Here is a 19,261-nt window from a genome sequence, read left to right as displayed (position 1 = left end):
CTTGCTTAGCCTTCTGCACTTTGCTATCTCTCTCTAATTAATATACCACCCAATTAATAAGTTCACACTACTCTGGGTGATGTACAAACATTTTCTAACATAATTACACAGAGTCCTAATCATATATTTCTGAGGGATTTTGGAATCCTTTGTACACGGATTCTGGAATACCCGAGAGTGAAAATATCAAGCTTTAGACTCAAGTCTTTCTGATTTCAATGTAATTATTTTGCAATAAGTATACAGGATCGCTGTCATTGAAATTTACAGCCATGAGTGTCTTCAGGCAAAACCAAAGGAAGATGCAGACATTCGCTAAACCAAGAACCAAAGCTGAGGATAAGACCAAAGCATTTTCCTTTTTTATTTCTCCTGTAGATGATTTCCTCCACGGATTTGTTGTCTGTAATTGCCGATCTGCAAGGACCCTTTTTAAAAGAGGTGTCGCTTTTTGATTTGTGGAAGGGAGAAAGTTTCTACTCTTCCCTCGTGAAAGAAAAAGAACTGAGGCCTAGTCAGGTAATTGGATTTTTCATGGGCTGAAGGTTTTCGGTACCCTGGCAGAATCATTCTGGCAGAACGGGCTGTGCAGAACCAGTCGCCCGTTCTGCCAAAGAGGCAGAGGGCCGGAAAGTGTGAGTAAGGAGCCTGAGGGTCAGATTTTCAATAACATTCATCTAATTTCTCCTGGAATGATCATTGTTGTTAATAAACAGCCAACGGGAGGGCAGGATAAGATGCTCTTGGAAGGTCCCCCCTTTGGGGGACTAGGCTGTCTTCAAAGCATTGCATTGTAATGTACAGTAGCACCTCGGTTTACGAACACCTGGGTTAACGTAATTTTTGGTTTACAAATGGAAATCCATTGAAAATAATGCCTCGGTTTATGATTTTCCCCCGCAGTATGAAGCAAGTTTCCCCAGGATGCATTGTGCCTAGAGGGTTGTAGCGCTGCTCCTGTTCCTGTGGCAAACCACATTTCAGCTTACAAATTTTTCACATTACGTAATGTCCCAGAGAATGCATTAAATTCGTAAACCGAGGTACGCCTGTATTGCACAGGCTGCCTTTCTCACCACAGGGGACCCACAGAGGCTCATGACAGCTACAATTATAAAACGTTCGACAGTACTAAAAGCATCATATAAATAACATATTAAAACAATTAAAGCATATATTAGAATTAAAACAATTTTAAAACATTTTAAAATGCATAAAGGAATGAACAAGGCTTCCTGACACTCTTTCTGCTTAAAAGCCTACCTGAAGAGGAGGGTCTTTGTCTGATGACATAAGGACAGGAAAGAGGTGGTAAGTCTGCCTTTTTGGGGCAACACATTCCAAACCTGGGAGCACCCACTGAAAAGACCCTGTTGCTTGTCCCCACCAAACAAGCTTGGGAAGGTCGGAGAAGCAACAGAAGGACCTCAGAAGATCTTAAAAGCTGAGAAGACTCATACAGGGTGGTATGATCATTCAGATGTGTCTGAGAGTGCATCCACACTAATCGCACTAAAGCAGTTTGATTTCACTTTATTTGCTTTGGATCCATCCAGTGGAACTTTAGAATTTGTATTCTGGCAAGGGTTATAAAATTCTCTGCCTTAGTTCAAGGGAATGCATTAGAGCATTTTGGAAAGCAATTTAACTCACCAAACTAAAAACCTCCATAGGATTGAGCCGTCAAGTTAAAGTGGAATCCAGATGCTAAAACGGTGTAGTGGAGATATTCCCTGATTCTCTTTAATATGCGGAATCCTGTATATTTACAAATTTTAAAAAATGGAGCATTTAAACTGCATATTGCCTGACAAGAACCTATTGGGAAATTTGGTAAACAAAGGGGGTTTCTAGGATTTTGGTTACTCCTTTAGTGAGCAGAGTATAAGGCAGAAAAAACAGAAATGTGGGGAGATCAGCCTAGTTTCATCGAACACCCTCCCTGAGTTGCACACAAAACTAGCACCTTGTTTGGTAAAAATCATTCCAGAAGCATATCAACTTTAAAAAAGAGGCATATTTACTTACAGTAAAATATCTGTAGTTACAGTTAGAGGAAAATGGTGGCTTCAGCATGGAGCAGCCCCTGTATGCTTGCTGCTTGGAGGATGGTAGAAGGAAGAAGAGAGAGAGCTAACAACAAAACAATGGAAGCAAAAACAAACCGAAAAAGGGGCTAGGGACTTGCTGCAAATTCCAACGGCAAGAAAATAACTTTTCCAATCAAGTTAGTGGCAAAGAAAAATCGCATTTGACAATAAAGCCACCGCTCACAGCTGCCCAGCATGCAAGATTGGTATTATCCCAACAGAACCTATGACTTTCCAAGAGGTACAGAATGTTGTAATGTCATCTATGTTAGTGTCAGGAGGAAAAAGAGGGACAGAAGGAATCTAGGAGAAGCTTTGGGGGAAAAGTCTTCCTTGTCAGGACTGGTGATTATAAACTGCAACATTTTGTTGTAGAAGTACTCCCCCTCCAAATTGGTACAAACATAATATATTTATGTATTTATCTTGCATTACAGGCCTTGTATCTTTATGAATTATTATCAAAGAAGACTCCTGTTGCTGAGCTCTTAAGGTAAGAGTGCTAATTCTATGTAGGTCTTATTCCTGGTTTTGTGTTGAAAGTGTCACCATTGCAAACATTATTTTCTTTCTCCTTGAGAGCAAGACAATTGTGTTCATTCATTGAAAATTTGCCACAAGCAGGAGAAGCCTGTAGAAGTAATAACTGCACGAAGGAAGCAAAGTTGGATCTAGTGTATTTGGAGATGCAAGTACTTCTTCCCAGCAGAAAATTCTGTCTGTGTAGCAGCAGCAACCCTCCTTGGTTGCTGTTTTTACATCTGACAAAGGAGACCGCACCGTTTGCAAAATGTCCTGTGCTTCTGATTCTGATTATCTTTGAAGCACGGGGGGGGGGGGGCGCTTTGTTGTATCGCTCCTTCTTTATGCTTTCTTCTCTATGGGACCTGAGAGAATTATAGAACTGCAGTTCTGGAAGGTCACCCAAAGGTCTACAACACCCCCCTGCCAATATGAGAAGTCCACAGCCAAAGCATCACTGAGAGTCAGGCACGCAGGTGATGTCTTCCATTCTTCCAGGCGTATGGAGGGATGCGGGTGATAGGGTCATTAAGGAGCGGTCCAGCCCCCGGCTTTCTGAACTGGTGGAGGAGTCATCTTTTTTCACATCCGTGATGGAGACCGTGTCCTCTGCTGTCACTGAAGGCAGCAGCCTAGCTGCTCCTGCCAGAGATTGGTCAAACAGCATGCACATCATGCTGGTGTGTGGGGGATCCAGATGGGGAAGCAGGGTAAAGCAAAGCAAAGCATGCTGCTTATAAACCGCCCCCCATAGTGCTTTAAAGCACTCTCTGGGCGGTTTACAAGTTAATTATGCAGGCGACACATGGCTGGCCGCCCCCAGCAAGCTGGGGACTCATTTTACTGACCTTGGAAGGATAGAAGGCTGAGTCAACCTTGAGCTGGCTACCTGGGATTGAACCCCAGGTCGTGAGCCCAGTTTTGGCTGCAGTACAAGCAGTTTAACCCCTGTGCCACGAGGCTCTTCAGAGTAAAGGAACACATGGCGTGAACCTCCAAATCAAGGTGCCCATCTCAACTCACCACCAAGTCAATTCTACATAGCATTAATGAAGGCGATATGACTCCTGAATGCCCCCACACAGGTGGACATAACGAGGGTCCAGCCCCATAGGGCCGGAGGGTCCACTCACAATTCTGCCCCTGCCATGACCTCTGCGATCCTTCCAGTGGCTCCAGAGATCGTGATTGGCTCATCACCCCTGGGAGGAGGCGGGACGACAAGCCTCCTCGCCAGGTCGAAGAGTGGCTCGCTGACCGAGTGCTCCAGAGCCATTGGAAGGATTGCGAAGGTCTCAGCAGCAGTGGAATTGTGAGTGGACCATCTGGCCCCAGAGGGCGGGACCCTCGTTATCGCCACTTGTGCGGAGGTATTCGTATTCGAATACCTCCCTCTCTAGAGTATACTTTCTTCATCATTGATCCTAGCTAGGCCTATAATCTAATGGTAGAAAACAGGTGCGAGTTTCAGAACCTCTTGTCCTACAAACAATAAGCCATTTGTGTTAAAGAACACTAAATTGATAAACAGTGCAATTCAAGGGCTGGAATCCAAGATACATTTGCTAAAGTGTAAACTGAGTAAAACTACTTCTGAATAGATTATGTGAGGTGTCTTCCATGCTAGAACCTTTAAACGCTTACTGCATGTATTTATTTTCTTTTTCCAATCAGCACCGGCCAGCTGGTAAAAGGAATAAGATGTTGGCAAATTGAGAAACTGAGCCCAATCTCTTTTTTAAACACCTTTAGTGTTTTTGAAAATAATCTTGATTTGCTGTCACCATATCAGGTAACGTGGAATGTGCCACAAAATCTTGTTTTGTTTTGCAACAGGAGGTTTATAGAGCTCTTACCACTAGGATCCTGATTATTGTCGTTTATACAGCATTATGGATATATGTAGGGATGGGTGATACCTGTTCATTTCTTTAACATTTTTGCTGTTTGAACCTGTAAGTCTGTTCTATTTCTGCATGTTTGATTTAAAAAAAAAGTCTTTTAGAATACTTATCTTGATGTGTTTAAGGGATCATCAACGGTGCCATCACATTCAGAGAAGGATGAAATCCAGTATACAGTATAGCTAAGCTTTGATTCTTTGTATTACTGTGAAAGGGTTAGATGACGTAATTTAGTATAAGAGTTCATAAAATACAACAGCCTGAATCCAATTAGAAAACCCAGCAAGAACAGAACACAATATTAATTGTATTTACAATGTTACGTCACCACTGAGCAACCGATTCCATGGGCCTGCTGTAATTAGGACTATTGACTGGATTGAGGCCAAGTTTCTGAAGAATGCATAGATCAGACATGTCAATAGACAATGCGCCTTGTCTTCATCTGAGCTGGGAATAAGTTACATGTAACACAGTTACCTATAACTAATTATTATTTCTGCGAACAAGGGTGCCATATAGTTGCATTTCAAAATAAACATAGCCAGTAGGAATAAAGATAATTTTGTTGATTTTAAAAGGCATGTTTTCTTGCTTTGAACGTTCCATTTTCAAGGCAGTTTATTGACAAGGAGTTGACTGGATAGCTCTGAGGTTCAGGTAGAGGCTGGTCGTCTGTGTGGCCTTGGGCCAGCTGCACAGTCCCAGGGCTCCCTCAGAAGAAGGAAAGGGCAAACCACTTCTGAGCATTCTCTACCTGGGTAACCGTGAGAAGAACTGACTTGATGGCAAATGGTTATTATTAAGAACTGAAAACAGATTTAGACAGGAATTTTTCAACTTTTAAGAAGGAAAAAAGAAGCAAGGAAAGTATTGTGCATCATCTTTTGTATTTGTCTAAATATTATTTAGATGCAATCTCAGAATTGGACATTAGAGGGACCCCCCAAAGTATTTACCGTATCTGTTTTTATGGTGTAAGAGTAAGAACAATGCAATAGGTTAAGAAATCACAGGGCAGCAAATGATTTTTCCAGTAAGAGCAATAGTACTGTAATGATAGTGGGTACCTGCTTGGATGAAAGCAATGAACTGTATAACAAGTGTCTTTCAAAAAGTCAGTTTCCAAGTTCTGTTTCTGACTAAACCAGTACATGTCTTATTTACTCTAGAAGGCTGACTTGTACATGTAAATTCAAAGCAACATTTCCGGTTTTTCAAAAATCTGATCCAGTTAAAATAAGTCATTCTTTCAGTTGTTGGGATGGACCAAAATTTTGTTTTACTGACATTTGAATCAGATTTATTCACAATTTCAACTGAGGCATTAAAAAATCAAAATTTTGGAGAAAATAAAACAGAAATACTCAGCGTCAAGGATTTTAGTACTTAAGGTGTGGTTTCATTGACAATTTGTATTGGTTTCAGCTCTGATGTTTTTGAAGTCAAATTAAAGTCATGTGGTTTATGGATCACTGTGTGCATTCACTTTTGAAAATTCTTAATCCAATGTTAAATTGGGCTTTAAAATGCTTCTGGAAATGACGTGTTTGATTATAAATCATTTGCAACATTATTTAGAATGTTTTAGATTTCCTTTGAATTGCTTGAATTTCTTTTGGCTGAATCCCTTGTTTGTTCTTTCATTTTTTAAAAAATTAAATTTATGTGTCATATTGCTAAATGAACAATAAATTGTTTTTTAAAAAATAAACCACCACATAGAAATGGTAAGAAGGGGGCATGAGGAGTGGTAAAGTTGTGTTGCTGAGGCTGAGCTTCTTAAGAATAATACTCACAATGTCCTGAATTGAAATTGTTTATATTATGCTGGCTTATGCAGCCAAACTTTATTTAATGAATTTTTAAAAAACATCTTTCAGGGTAAATATAAATAATAAAACTGCAGAGCTGGAAAGGACCCTATGGATCGGTGAACAGAGCTCTGACAAGGGAGGCACTGTGTGGAATAGAAATGAGCACAAAGTACTTCATGCTAGGTTGTCTTAAGTTATAGGTGCCACACATTCCCTACTCCCTGGTGGCTTTCCCACTCACCAGCTGGCACTGCTCATTCCCTCCCCATCTCAATCTTCCAGTCCCATCAGGAGTACAGACTTCCCTTCTCCGCCTCCTCCAGCAGCTGCCCACTCACAGGCAGCGCTGCAGGAATCCCTGCCAAGCCTCCTCATCTGGATGGGCAGCTGCTGGAGGAGGCAGAGAAGGGAGGTCCATGCTCCTTCCAGGAATGGAGATTGCACAACAGAGAAAGAACAAGCAGTGCCTGCTGGCTGGTGGTGGGGGACCTCGTGGGGGGGGTAGGGAACACACAGCACCTGCAGTGCTGCACCGACAACTTAAGACAACCTGACATGAAGTGCTTTGTGCCCATCTCTAGTATGGAACTCCCAACCTCTGATACCCAAACCACTGAGCTATCTGCAGAATTAGATTATCTTCTCAACTATGTTTACGGTAGCCAATTAAATGCCATAATAAACTTGTACAAAAACAGTAAAATATTATAATAATATTTCACAGGAAGGAGAAAACAACATAATAACAGCATTTAAATCAATAAATCAATTAGAAAAAAACAGGAAAACATAACAGCAGATAAAAAAGCACATTAAAACAGAGGCCACAGATGAAAGAATTATAGCCGCATAAATCATCCAAAAGCTGATCAGAATGGAAAAGTCTTGAAATTGCCTGAAAAGAGAGGGTGAACATGGTTCCTTGAGGAGGGTGTTTTGGAGCAGCCACAGAAAAGGACCTGCAACCGGTGTCTGGGCAAACAGCAGCTGGGCAAACAGAATTCTGACTGTGTGTGTCTCTGTGTTGTTGCTTTATATTTACAAATGCCAAAGCTGATTCTAAAATGTACATCTTACAGATAAATTGTTTGGCTTGGAAATTCTGGACAGTCTCCAACACGTCGATGCCTCCCTACCTCTTTGCAGTGCTTCCGTAAGTTATTCCTTTAATATTTTTAATATACTTTTATTTTCTTCTAAATGATGCAATGGAAAGATAATCTAGAAATGAAGGGCAATACAGTACAACCTCACAGCATCAATTTTTGGAATACTTTTTCTTCTGGCCATGTTTCATATATTCAGTCCGTGAGTTTCAGATAAATATTGCTGAAGCTACATCTTCTGTTAATGAAGAGATAGGGTTTTGCATATAATAAAAGTTATTGGCATTTTATATAGTTTTTATGAGTTCTGAGTATATTGCATACATCCTTCTCATATAATCCTGGCTACAACCTTGAAAGAATATCATTATCATATTATATCCAAATTGCAGATTGAGGCTGAGGCTAATACGTCTAATTCCTCATTCTTTTCATATGTAGTACTTTGGAGACCTCAGTGTTATCCTGACAAACCTGTCCTTATAAATTTCTCCTCTAGTGCTGAGTATCTGGAATACATTACAGGATCCCTCTGTGTCCCCTTTGTGGCCAGCCTGGGAAAGGCTGAATTAGATCATCTCATTTTCAGTGTGCAGAAGAAACAAGCAATTATGCAAAAAGTACAGGAGTGCCTGGTAAGAATAGCATTTTGCTTTATTTAAGGTTGTATATCTGGTGTTTGGGATCAGTATGTCCAGACCACCAGCAACTTGTGGTCCATGTAGGGGGAAACTGTCTCACCCCCATACACTGTGGCATAACGTTCTCTTCCTGCCTAGTCCATGTGGCACCAACAGTGTTGGAACAACAGTTCTCTACTGGTACTGCTTGAGAGCACAGAAGTTGTTCTGGTAGGAATTATGGGATGCAGAGATTTATAATGATTAGTAAGACTTCACTCTCTGTTAATCTCCCTGTTGTCCTACATCTGTGATTTGCCCATCCTCCTTGATTATTTGCCATACTATTTGTGACTGTGGATGTTCAGTATTTGCCCTGATCTCCCCTACAATCTGACTATTCATTGCATGAGAAATACAGTGACAGAATACCTGTGAACACATACAGTCGTGGGAAAAAGAAAGTACATCCTCTTAGTAGGTCTGAAAATTAAATATAACCTCAGATGAACAACAAGCAACACATGACATATTATACCATGTCATGATTAATTTAGCAAAAATAAAGCCAAAATGGAGAAGCCATGTGTGAAGAACTAAGTACACCTTATGATTCAATAGTACGTAGAACCACCTCTAGCAGCAATTCCTTGAGATAATTATTTTCTGTATGACATCATTGTGAAGGAATTTTGGCCCATTCTTCTTTGCAACATTGCTCCAGTTCATTGAGGTTTGTGGGTGTTTGTATATGCACAGCTCTCATAAGGTCCCGCCACAGCATTCCAGTCGAATTTTGATCTGGACTTTGACTGGGCCATTACAACACCTTGATTATTTTCTTTTTCAGCCATTCTGTTGTAGATTTGCTTGCGTGCTTGGGATCATTGTCCTGCTGCATGACCCAATTTCAGCCAAGCATTAGCTGTCAGATAGATGACCTCATATTTGACCCTAGAATACTTTGGTATACAGGAGTTCATGGTCAACTCAATGACTGCAAGGTGCCCAGGTCCTGGGGCTGAAAACAAGCCCAAATCATCACTCCTCCACTACCGTGTTAGATAGTTGATATGAGGTGTTTGTGCTGATATGGTGTGTTTGGTTTTCATGCATGCTGGCCAGATATCTCCACTTTGATCTCATCTGTCCAAAGCACATTGTTCCATAAGTCTTGTGGTCTGTCCAGATGTGATTTTGTAAACTCAAGCCATGCTGACATGTTCTTTTTAGAGAGAAGAAGCTTTCTCCTGGCAACCCTTCCAAACAAGCCATACTCATTCAGACTTTTTCTAATCTTACTCTTATGAACTTTAACATTGAATATGCTAACAGAGGACTGTAAAGTCTGAGATGTAACTCTTGAGATTTTTTTGCAATTTCTCTGAATATTGTATGTTCTGACCTTGGGGTAAATTTGCCGGTAGGTTCCTGTGTGAGAATCAGAGTTTAAATGTAATTATTTATACATAACAGTTACTTGTAAATAATTGCATGCAGTATAATTACCTGTATCTTTGGGGATGCAATAACCTATTGAAAAGGTGCTTTAAAAGAGTTTTAGAGGCACTTGGATAGATTTTTTTAAAATGCTAGTCCTAAGTGGCAAGGAAATCTTGTCTTTAATCTTTTGCATTTTTGTTATGCATTTTCAAAATGCAATATCTGAACATTACAGAAGGGTAATGGGAAGTATTTTCCAATTTTTCCAGGAAAAAAATGCATTTAAGATGTGCAATGCAACAAATGAAACAACATTAACAATCATACTAACCTAATAATAAAAACAATAATCATGTGTTGTCACGCCAATTCTGAGAACAGAGTCAGAAGTGGTTTGCCCTTCCCTTCTTCCGGGGGTGTCCTGGGACTGTGCAGCCCGCCCAAGGCCTCACAGGCTGGCTCTATGCATATGTGGCACAGTACAGAATCAAACTCCCAACCTATACCTAACTCACTGAGCTATCCAGCCAGCTTGTAATACTAATTTGGCTGCTAATTGGACTGCCCCAAATGAACTCCTCCAAAATAAAAATAAAAAACAACAACAACTCAGCTAGATGGAAACTACATTGCCTCCATCTTCCTCACACGGAAGAAAAAGTCATAACACTCTTGCTATGTCTTTGAGCGCAATTCCTGGTAACATTTGAAGTTATCTGAGAAATGTTGGCTGAAGCAGCAATATTTGGTTTGACCTCACCAGAAAGCTGTACTGTTCTTCTAATATAGCCATAGTACTGTGTTTCCCTGAAAATAAGACAGGGTCTTATATTAATTTTTGCTCCAAAAAACACATTAGGGCTTATTTTCAGGGGATATCTTTTTTTTCATGTACAACAATCTACATTTATTCAAATACAGTCATGCTATATTTTTCTGGTTGCTGCCCAAGGGTGGAGGGCAGGGTTTTACTTATTTTGGGGGTAGGGCTTATATTACGAGCATCCTGAAAAATCATACTAGGGCTTATTTTCAGGTTAGGTCTTTTCTGGGAAACAGGATATCTGTAAAAAGATACTGAGTGTGGTGTAGTAACGGATAGAGTAACAAACTAGGACTCCAGAGGCTTGGCTTCAAGTCCCCACTCAGCCACAGAAACTCACTACAGTTGTGGAACTCCTAAAATCTCTCCTTAAATCTCTCACTTACCTTGAAAGGCTGCTAGAGTTGCTATAAGGCAGTCCTGAGTTGAAGTATAACAAATCTGTTATTGTACTGTTTTGAAAATCTGTAAAAAGCCTCTGTGTCTGTGGAGTACATAGAAAACGATAGCCTGATTCCCATCACATGCAGATAAACGTTGGTGTCTTCATTTCAGAATGGCTCGGTTGCAGACGAATATGACATTGATTTGCTTGGGAAACTCATTTGCCACTTGTCTCCGGCATTCTTCTGTGAGGGAATATCACCAGAGACAATGGTAACAGCCCTCCACGAATTCAAACGTTGCCCCCATCTCAGTTACGAACAGAAGATGGACGTTACACATATGCTTCATGAATTGTACGGGTAAGAGAATAATATGTGCAGGTCACACTTTAAATCCTAAAATGATAGGCACAGATGATGCCTGGTAAATTTTTTAAAGGAAATGTTCAGTTAAGTTAGAAATAAAGTCAGTTCTTAAGTATAGGCCCTATATTTTCAGGTCAACAATAAAATGCATGAAATTAATGCTGTTGCAGGGGGATTAGCCTCGATTTGCAATACATGCAGAATGGATTGTTGTGTGTATTGAACACAGCGGACAGAGCTGGGGGGGGTTTCACTGTCTGTTCAGTGCTTGCTGCGGTGGCTGAGCTGACATCCTTAGTCCCAGCACCCTGACGCCCTTCAATGAGGGCCAGTGCTCCCAGACAGTTGTGGGTCTTCTACATGGGGTGGTTCCATCAGTCCTCAAGCCTACTGTGCCAGGGGCAAATGTTGGCAGCATCACCAGCATCACTTCTGGGTGGATGTTGGTCCCAGTGAGCGAGGCTCCAGGGGCCAGTTTTAGTTCCCACACTGGAAGCTGAGGCGGGAAGAAGGGAGCACCACCCCTGCCCCAGCTCCCTCAGGTGAGAACTCGCCCTCTCTCCTGTGCAAGGGTCCTTTAGCTCCTGTCTTTACACTGTTGTATTGGTGGTGCCACCATTTTTCCACTTGGTCCAGATGAGAAACAATAAATAGGGTTGGCAGATGCCTCTGTGGACAGAGCTACAGATTCTAAGTGGCCTGACCATGTTTCTGAATATTTTAATGTTCCTCCCAGGTATTTATACGAGTTGGTCTGATTGAGCAGTTTCCTGTTCAGCTGCCACCTGCAATTCTTTCTCCTTTTCCCCAAAACTAAAATTTTGGTTTTGGTGTCATTTACCTGGAGATGCTCCTTCACCCAATAAGCACCTAAAGTCCGTAATAGTCTTTGCATCCCACCTGGGTATAGGACAGGAGAACAGCATCATCTGCATACAAAAGTACCAAAATATTCCTGCCTGTTAGATGGGGTGGGAAAAAAGGCATATAGTCTGATTGGCTACAAAGAAATTAAGTATTTGTATTCGTATAATACTCTGAAATATTTTCTCAGTTCCCCTAGAAATTGGTCGGCTGAAACAACAAGAGACAATGGACTGTTTGTAGCTCTTTTGCCGAAGGAAGAATTGAATATCCTTGTTGAAAAGGTACAATTTTTTTGTTGTTGTTGATGAAATCTCATGTAAAAGAAATTCAAAGAGACAGGCAAAGAAGTAATTTTATTAATTATAAATGACCTATGGTTAAAGCATGGTTTGCTCCTGTTTGGAGCTCCAGTGAGTCATGTTCTATTCCAGAACTTTTCCTTCCATTTCCCCTCCCACCACCTTGCTTTTCCTTCCCCCCCCCACTCATCTTCCAACCATCAGCACACTGTAACTACTGAGCATGCTCTAATCCCACTCATTGAATTGTTTTTGGTTTTCTTTTGTATCCTCATTTAGGAGATCTTCTTCAGATAGGAGCCCCCCAATCAGATGTTTGATAATGCCAGAAAATAAACCAAGGCATTTCTGTGATAAGAACAAATGTATTGGTCTTAAATGATGCAGTAGATCAATGCATCCTAACCTTGGGTCCCCAGATGTTCTTGGACTACAACTCCCAAAAATCCTGGCCTTCTGGGAGTTTTGGTCCAAGAACATCTGGGAATCCAAGGTTGGGAACCACTGGTGAGTAGATGATTAATGCAAAAGAAGAAAAGCACATGCTTTTGAGATACCTTGGTTCTTAGTGAGCATCTGGCACCATTGTCAAAGTCCTGGGAAGGCAGCATGCTCGTCTTGAAAAAGAGAGTGGTAAACCCCTTCTGAGTATTCTCTACGTGGAAAACTCTGTAAAGGGTCACAATAAGCCAGAATTGACTTCCAGATGATGATCTGGAATCTTTGCAAGGTATCATAATTCTGAATTGACTTGACAGCACATTATTACACAAAGTACTCCTTTATTTTACTTTAGTAATAAAGCTAGAAAACTATAGTACTGTACTTCTCTCTCATCTTTCTGGCTAGCCTTTCATCATATTTCCTTAATATTTAAGTGTCTTCTCTCAATGCAGATAATCATCATTTTATCTTTCTCCTTTGCTCCACCCAAGTTTCCTGATATAATCTCGGAAATAGCTTTGAAGACCTCTGGCCCGGTCCCTCTGTCGGAAGAGCTCCTGTTGGCTCATTTTGAATCTGTTCGCAATGCCAGCTTCCCAATTAGAGCACCCAGCTTAACTCATGGTAAGTGATTCTTTGCTGCTTTTGTCCTGCGGGCCAAAGGACGGCTTTGTTCAGCTTTGTTGGGATCAGTATGCTTGGCTCATCTCGCCAAGCAAAATGCAAAGTAAGCGCCACAGTGGAAGCCTTAACCTGAGTTTACTTATGAACCTGTCCAGCGTTTGCAGAAAGCAAACCACATTTACAGGCAAATCAAGGGAAGATATGAGCTTTGTTTTTAAACTCTTCTTTACAGTGTATTAGAGTGTATAAATATGGTTATTTGGACTTAATCCTCTGCCACAAATCAATGTCTGTTGATTCAGCTGTTTTTCGTGCCCTACGTTGTGTGCTCTTCTGTCAATGAACTCTTTTCCTTTCCTTCTGACCTTCAAGTTTAGCCTCTTAAGGGGCTAAATGGGTGGGGAGGGACCAGAGGACTGGGAGAAACCTTGATCCCTTGTTCTTTCAGTCTGGTCTACCTTACAGGGTTTTTGTGAGGATAAAGTGAGGAAGAAGAGAAGTTATCATTGTAATTAATAAATGTATTTGTTTGCTTAGAGCTGCCATTGGGTAGAGTGGGTACAGTCTCAGGCTAGGCCTCGAGAGGCTTGAGTTCAAATTCCTTCTTGACCATGGAAAATCAGTAAAGAAGGTAATGGTAAACATTTAACACACACACACACACACACACACACACAGAGAGAGAGAGAGAGAGAGAGAGAGAGACCTGAAGCTTCAATTGTTATGGGGGCCTCTTCACAACCAACAAGGTATGTTTATATAAGTATATCTGCCCCTGCATATACACAACCACCCACATTCATCCCGACAACACACCCATGTGGGATCCCCCAAAGAGCCCCATTTATGCTTACAATTTTTAAAAAATGTTGACAGCTTGTGTACACATCATTTAGAATTACTAGAAAAAATAGCTTACTCGGTGTTGAAATAAATATGTCTGGCACTACACTTGTTTTATTTTCCTTGTTTAAGATTTAATCACTATGTATCCTACTGAATTCAGGGACGATTACTCAGAACCTGAAGTGCTACTTCTTATTCTCCAGTTTCCCAAATTCCTAGCCAGTATTTTATACTGTATCTGTAATGGGCTTAAGTCCTCAATAGCTGGCTAGATAGCTCCGTGGTTTAGGTCTCTGGCTGTGGAGCCAGAGGTGGGGAGTTCGAGTCCCCACTGGGCTTCCTGAGAGTAAAGCCAGCTGCATAATGCCAGGACACCTCCAGAAGAAGGGAAGGGTAAACCACTTCTGAATATTCTGTACCTGGAAAACCCTGAAAAAGTCAGAATTCACTTGATGGCAGACAATTATTCCATATCTGTACATCTGTGCCCATCTAATTTGCTGTTTAGGCTTCTCCCAAGCGTCTGCCAACTTAAGAAGTTTTCTCCCACTGTCTACTGGATTTGAGACACATCTATTAGTCATGCACTGGATCCTCCAGATATTTAGCCCTCCAAATATTTTAGATGTCAGCTCCCAGGAGTTTCAACCAACATGGCCAAAGCTATACTGGGAGCTAAAGCCTGAAGCATCTAGAGGATCAAACGCTGACGACTCCTGCCCTGGGTGTCTCTCACAGAAGGAAATCTTTCTAATTTTTAAGATGCAATGATATTTTGACCTTGCATTTAAATTTTCTTTTTTTTTCTTTTGTTCCACTCCCCCTCCTTTTAATTCTGCAAACTGCTCTAAGGAATATAACTACGGTTTTCCCCATACATTCCTCGAAGATAAATCAAAAACTCACTGGAGGACTTTGCAGCTAGTAGTCCAAAAAACAAAACAAAACACAACAACAAATCTTTCCCATCTCTAAATAAAATTAATGCTCAGATTTGGACATCCCACAATATTCCCCAGCATGAGAGCTCTGTTTACTTACTGTTCACAATGAAAGAGGGAAAGATGGGAAACCCACCTGCCCTTTAGATTGTGAAAACATGATTTTTATCATTTTGGTGGATGATGAATTGGTTTTTCTGAAAGAATGTGAGAGGTCATTAATGCGTCTTGTCCTGTTGGCTCAACAATATCTTGCCACTGTGTCATTGGGATTGCATTGCTGCTTTCCTCCGGCTGAAACCAATCCTTCCTTTCGCTTCCGTTCCAAGGACAAAATCGCTTTGATGCATCCTTGCTGTAATTTGTTTATCAGAGGGAGCTCAGCTTCTTAGCAGCAGCTGTGATGTTCTGGCTTATTACAGGGGATGGTCAGATTTAAAATCTCTTGCATGTTTAGGCAGAACAAGCAAAGCAGCTCTGCTCTGAGACCATGCATGGACTGACTGTCAACGTTTAGAAATGATAGCTCTGTGGAGTGGACCCAAGTCATTCTGCTGCCTGAGGCAAAGTATCCCATTCTTCTTCTCCTCCCCACCCATCCAGGTCAAGTGGCATAGTACCCCAAGCAGACCAGGGAGAAAAATCATTTAAATACCTCTCCCCTGAGAGTAGAAACACAGTGGCAACAAATGAACAGTTATGCATCGTCCTTTCCTGAGATCCTATATCTCCTGGCCGGGGCAGCTGCCATACGTTGTCCAATCATAGGGCCAGCCCAGTTGTTTGAAAATTTCCTTAATATAGGGGAGTAGTTGCTGTTATATTTTAATATATTTACTATGTTGTACTGTATTTGATTTTACTAGTGTTGTTTTGATTATAGGGTTAGGGTTAGATGCCTTGCTTATTGTTTTGCCTTTGTTGTAGACCATCCAGAGTGGCCTTTGGTTAGATGGGCAGTATATTGATAAAATAAAATAAGCAGTTGAAGTACATCCCTATGTACTGTTTGCAGCATGCTCATTTTTTTCTCCAGTGTAATCAAGATGGCGTACGTGGTTCTGCCTCTCAGCTTTATCTTAACAAGAACCCTGCGAAGTAGGTCAGGCTGAGAGAGTGTGGCTGACCCAATCAAGTGAGTGTCCTGGCCAAGAAGGAATTTCAGATTGAGTCTCCCAAGCCTGTTCAGCCCTCTCTGGATTTGAGGAACACTATCCATGGCCCTAACATTTAAGGCTGATCTTAACTCTACACTATAGGTAACAGTCATGCTTTGGAAAAAGGAGCTTCCCTTTTTTAGGGTGGCTACTGACACAATGCCAAAAAGGAACATAAGACACTGGTTTACATAAAATGGCATAGGCTAATGCATGTGTACAAATGCTAAACTAGAAATTGTTTTTATAATTTAAACAGAATTGCAGTGCCTCTCACTTGAGTGGGAAAGACTGTGGTCAGGTAACTCGCGTGCCCGCTAAGCGGTGCAACTCACTATGCGTGGGCAACTTCAGGATTCCTCATTTCCTTCTTTAGGGCTCTTTCTTTTCAACAAAGAATTGACAAGATAGCCTTTCAAACACAAGATACCTCAGGATTCAGGTTGTCTTCAAAAAGCAACCCTTCAAGTACAGAAACGCCGTCCTTCCAAGAGAATACGTATATGGCTACCCTACTCATTTTCGTTTGCCCACTCAGCGATGAAGATCGTGGAATGCGTTTGGGCCAAAAATCTGTCCACAGGGCTAAAGAAATCGTTCGTTTGATCTTTTCAGATTGTGCGGAAGTCACGGCACCTTCCTCAGATGAGATTCTAAAACTGTCAGAAGCAAATATGTTTTGGTCAGTTCGGGAATTAACCTGCATGGATTCCGAAACCTTCAGCAAAACCGTGGAACGCCTTGGTTCGGTGGCCCGTTTTAATGCATCTCAGCTGACTGCACTGAAGGAGAAAGCTAAGCAGGTAGACAGCTATAAAGGCTGGGAAGCAGGGTTGCCAGGCTCTCTTCCATCACCATGTTCCTGCTTTTTATTGCACCAGTACAGTGGAAGCACAACATATATGCAAACACCTTCGCACTGAGCCAGTGGGCCTTGGCACCAAGGTAGAGGTGGATTAAAGCCATAAACAGCTCCTCCCTGTGCTCATCCTTAAGAGGTTTGTCTCCCCTCTGACTCAAGGAAGCATAACATGTCCTTGAAATTTTAGCCACTGATCTGAGACCTAGCGGCCCTATGGGATGTTTCTGAGGAGGTAGAATGTAATCTGTAGAAGTTCACCCTGAAAATAACTATTAGTTTTTAAAATGCCACAAACTTTTGCTCTTATTTTTGTTTCATTTTTGTTATTGATTGTTGTGTTCCATCAACTTGCTTCTGAGCAGTTTCATATTGCCACCCCCCTATAGTTAGTTTCTATCATGTAGCAGACATTTGAACCCATGTCTCCTGAGTCCCAGTTCAGTGCTCTACTCACTACACTGCTCTTGGCTATCTATTTGGGTATATTTAGAAAAGGCAAGACAGATTTCTGATTCCAAAGAACCTCCATAAGTGTGAAATAGTGATTAACACTAACGTGTTATATATATTTTTTTAAAAAAATCATTATCTCTGGCTGCCGTCCAAGCATCTGCCACCTGCTTCATTCTGCCTCAGGCAGAGCTGGTCCTGAATCACATGGAATGGAATGTTTGTTGTGATTAGGGAAATAACATGCAGCTTCCTTTCTCTGCAAACTTGAAATGAATGAAACCAAGCTTGGGGCCTTGTAGGACTCTCTCTTCTACCATTCCATTTCTTTTTAAGAAGCCATTTTTGAAAGTGGCTGCTACTCTTCTCACGACAGATCAAAAGCTACAACAGTAGAACAAAATCAAGTTTCTTCAATCCTAGTGGCAGAACTGATCACCAGATTTGCTTCGTGAATTAGAAAACTGCCTTCCTTCCTTCCTTCCTTCCTTCCTTCCTTCCTTCCTTCCTTCCTTCGACAGTGACCTCTGCAGCCCAGCAAAATTACTGTCAAGCTTAGCATGCACCAGCTGTGCGCTGCTGGCCGATCAGTACTTACTTCTGTAATTTGCTAAACCTCTCATAATCCTATGCAAAGCAGGTATTTTTAGCAAAACTACACTGCTAGGCTCAAAATGCATGACACAGCCATGCCCCTGAAATTATTTGTGTCTGAATTGTTATGCTTAATTTCAGAAAAATGAAAGGTTGCACTCTCTGCCCTCATAGAAATTATCCCTAATCTGAAAGGGAAGGGAGTGAGTTGAGAGATGCTGTGATATTATAGCCATCTCCAGATATCTGAAGTGTTGTCACATGGAAGATGGAACAGGCTGGGTTTCTGCTGCCCCAGAGGATAGGCTCCAAACCAGCAGATTCAGGTTTTATGAAAAAATCAAACTGATGGGAAGAATTGGTGAGGATGGAACAGACTATCTTGGAAGGTAGTAGTAGTATTCCCTTCATGGAGGGTTTTAAACAATTTTTGAGTTTTCATCTCTTCTACCATCTCTAGTAGCAAAAATGGTAAAACTGAGGCTGTTCTATTTTGGGCACATCATGAGAAGACACAACTTGCTGGAAAAAAACAGTAATGCTAGTAAACTGTGAAGGCAGCAGGAAAAGAGGAAGACCAAATATGAGATGGGTTTACTTCATAAAGAAAGCCATAGCCTGGAGTTTGCAAAGCTGAGCTGGAGTGTTAATGACAGGATATTTTGGGGGCTGCTCCTTCACAAGAGCCACCAGAGGTTGGAGGCAATTTGACAGCACAGCACTGTAGTTAGGACAGACAGATGCTCAAGCTTTGCCAGTGGCATCAGTGCCACAAAGTGTGTCCATGCCCAAGTCAACAGTTCAAGATCAGTAGCCAGCGCAGATTAACAAGGTGTCTCATACAGGGGCAGCACCTTGGACTAAATGACCATTTAAGCCCTCTTCCAACTTCACAATGTTATGATTCTTTGCCACAGTGGTGGCAAGAGGTGTTGTGCACATGATACAACACAGGGCCAGCTGTCTGAGATGGATCAGCAAATGCCATCCTTGTATGCGCGCGCGCACACACAAACACCCTTCATCTATTGAAATGAAGATGTTTGCTTGTTTCAATTTTTACCCCATCCATCTAATGAGCACAGCATACAGAGCATAGC

General features: G+C 41.5%; 1 protein-coding gene across 1 annotated transcript in view; it reads left to right on the top strand.

Moving 5' to 3' along the window:
• The window catches only part of OTOA (otoancorin), a 54,227-nt gene that overhangs the window by 22,143 nt on the left and 12,823 nt on the right, over window positions 1-19,261 (top strand). Inside the window, exons 14-22 of the mRNA XM_078381522.1 lie at window positions 379-519; window positions 2,528-2,583; window positions 4,287-4,404; window positions 7,413-7,486; window positions 7,939-8,074; window positions 10,881-11,071; window positions 12,132-12,225; window positions 13,179-13,311; window positions 16,871-17,058. Coding sequence (XP_078237648.1) covers window positions 379-519; window positions 2,528-2,583; window positions 4,287-4,404; window positions 7,413-7,486; window positions 7,939-8,074; window positions 10,881-11,071; window positions 12,132-12,225; window positions 13,179-13,311; window positions 16,871-17,058 — 1,131 coding nt within the window. The remainder of the gene's footprint in view (window positions 1-378; window positions 520-2,527; window positions 2,584-4,286; window positions 4,405-7,412; window positions 7,487-7,938; window positions 8,075-10,880; window positions 11,072-12,131; window positions 12,226-13,178; window positions 13,312-16,870; window positions 17,059-19,261) is intronic.

Source organism: Pogona vitticeps, chromosome 13 (assembly GCF_051106095.1).
Source record: "Pogona vitticeps strain Pit_001003342236 chromosome 13, PviZW2.1, whole genome shotgun sequence".
NCBI classification, from domain to species: Eukaryota; Metazoa; Chordata; class Lepidosauria; order Squamata; family Agamidae; genus Pogona; species Pogona vitticeps.
Note: the sequence above shows the minus strand (reverse complement) of the source record. Positions and strands in the feature narration are given on the sequence as shown.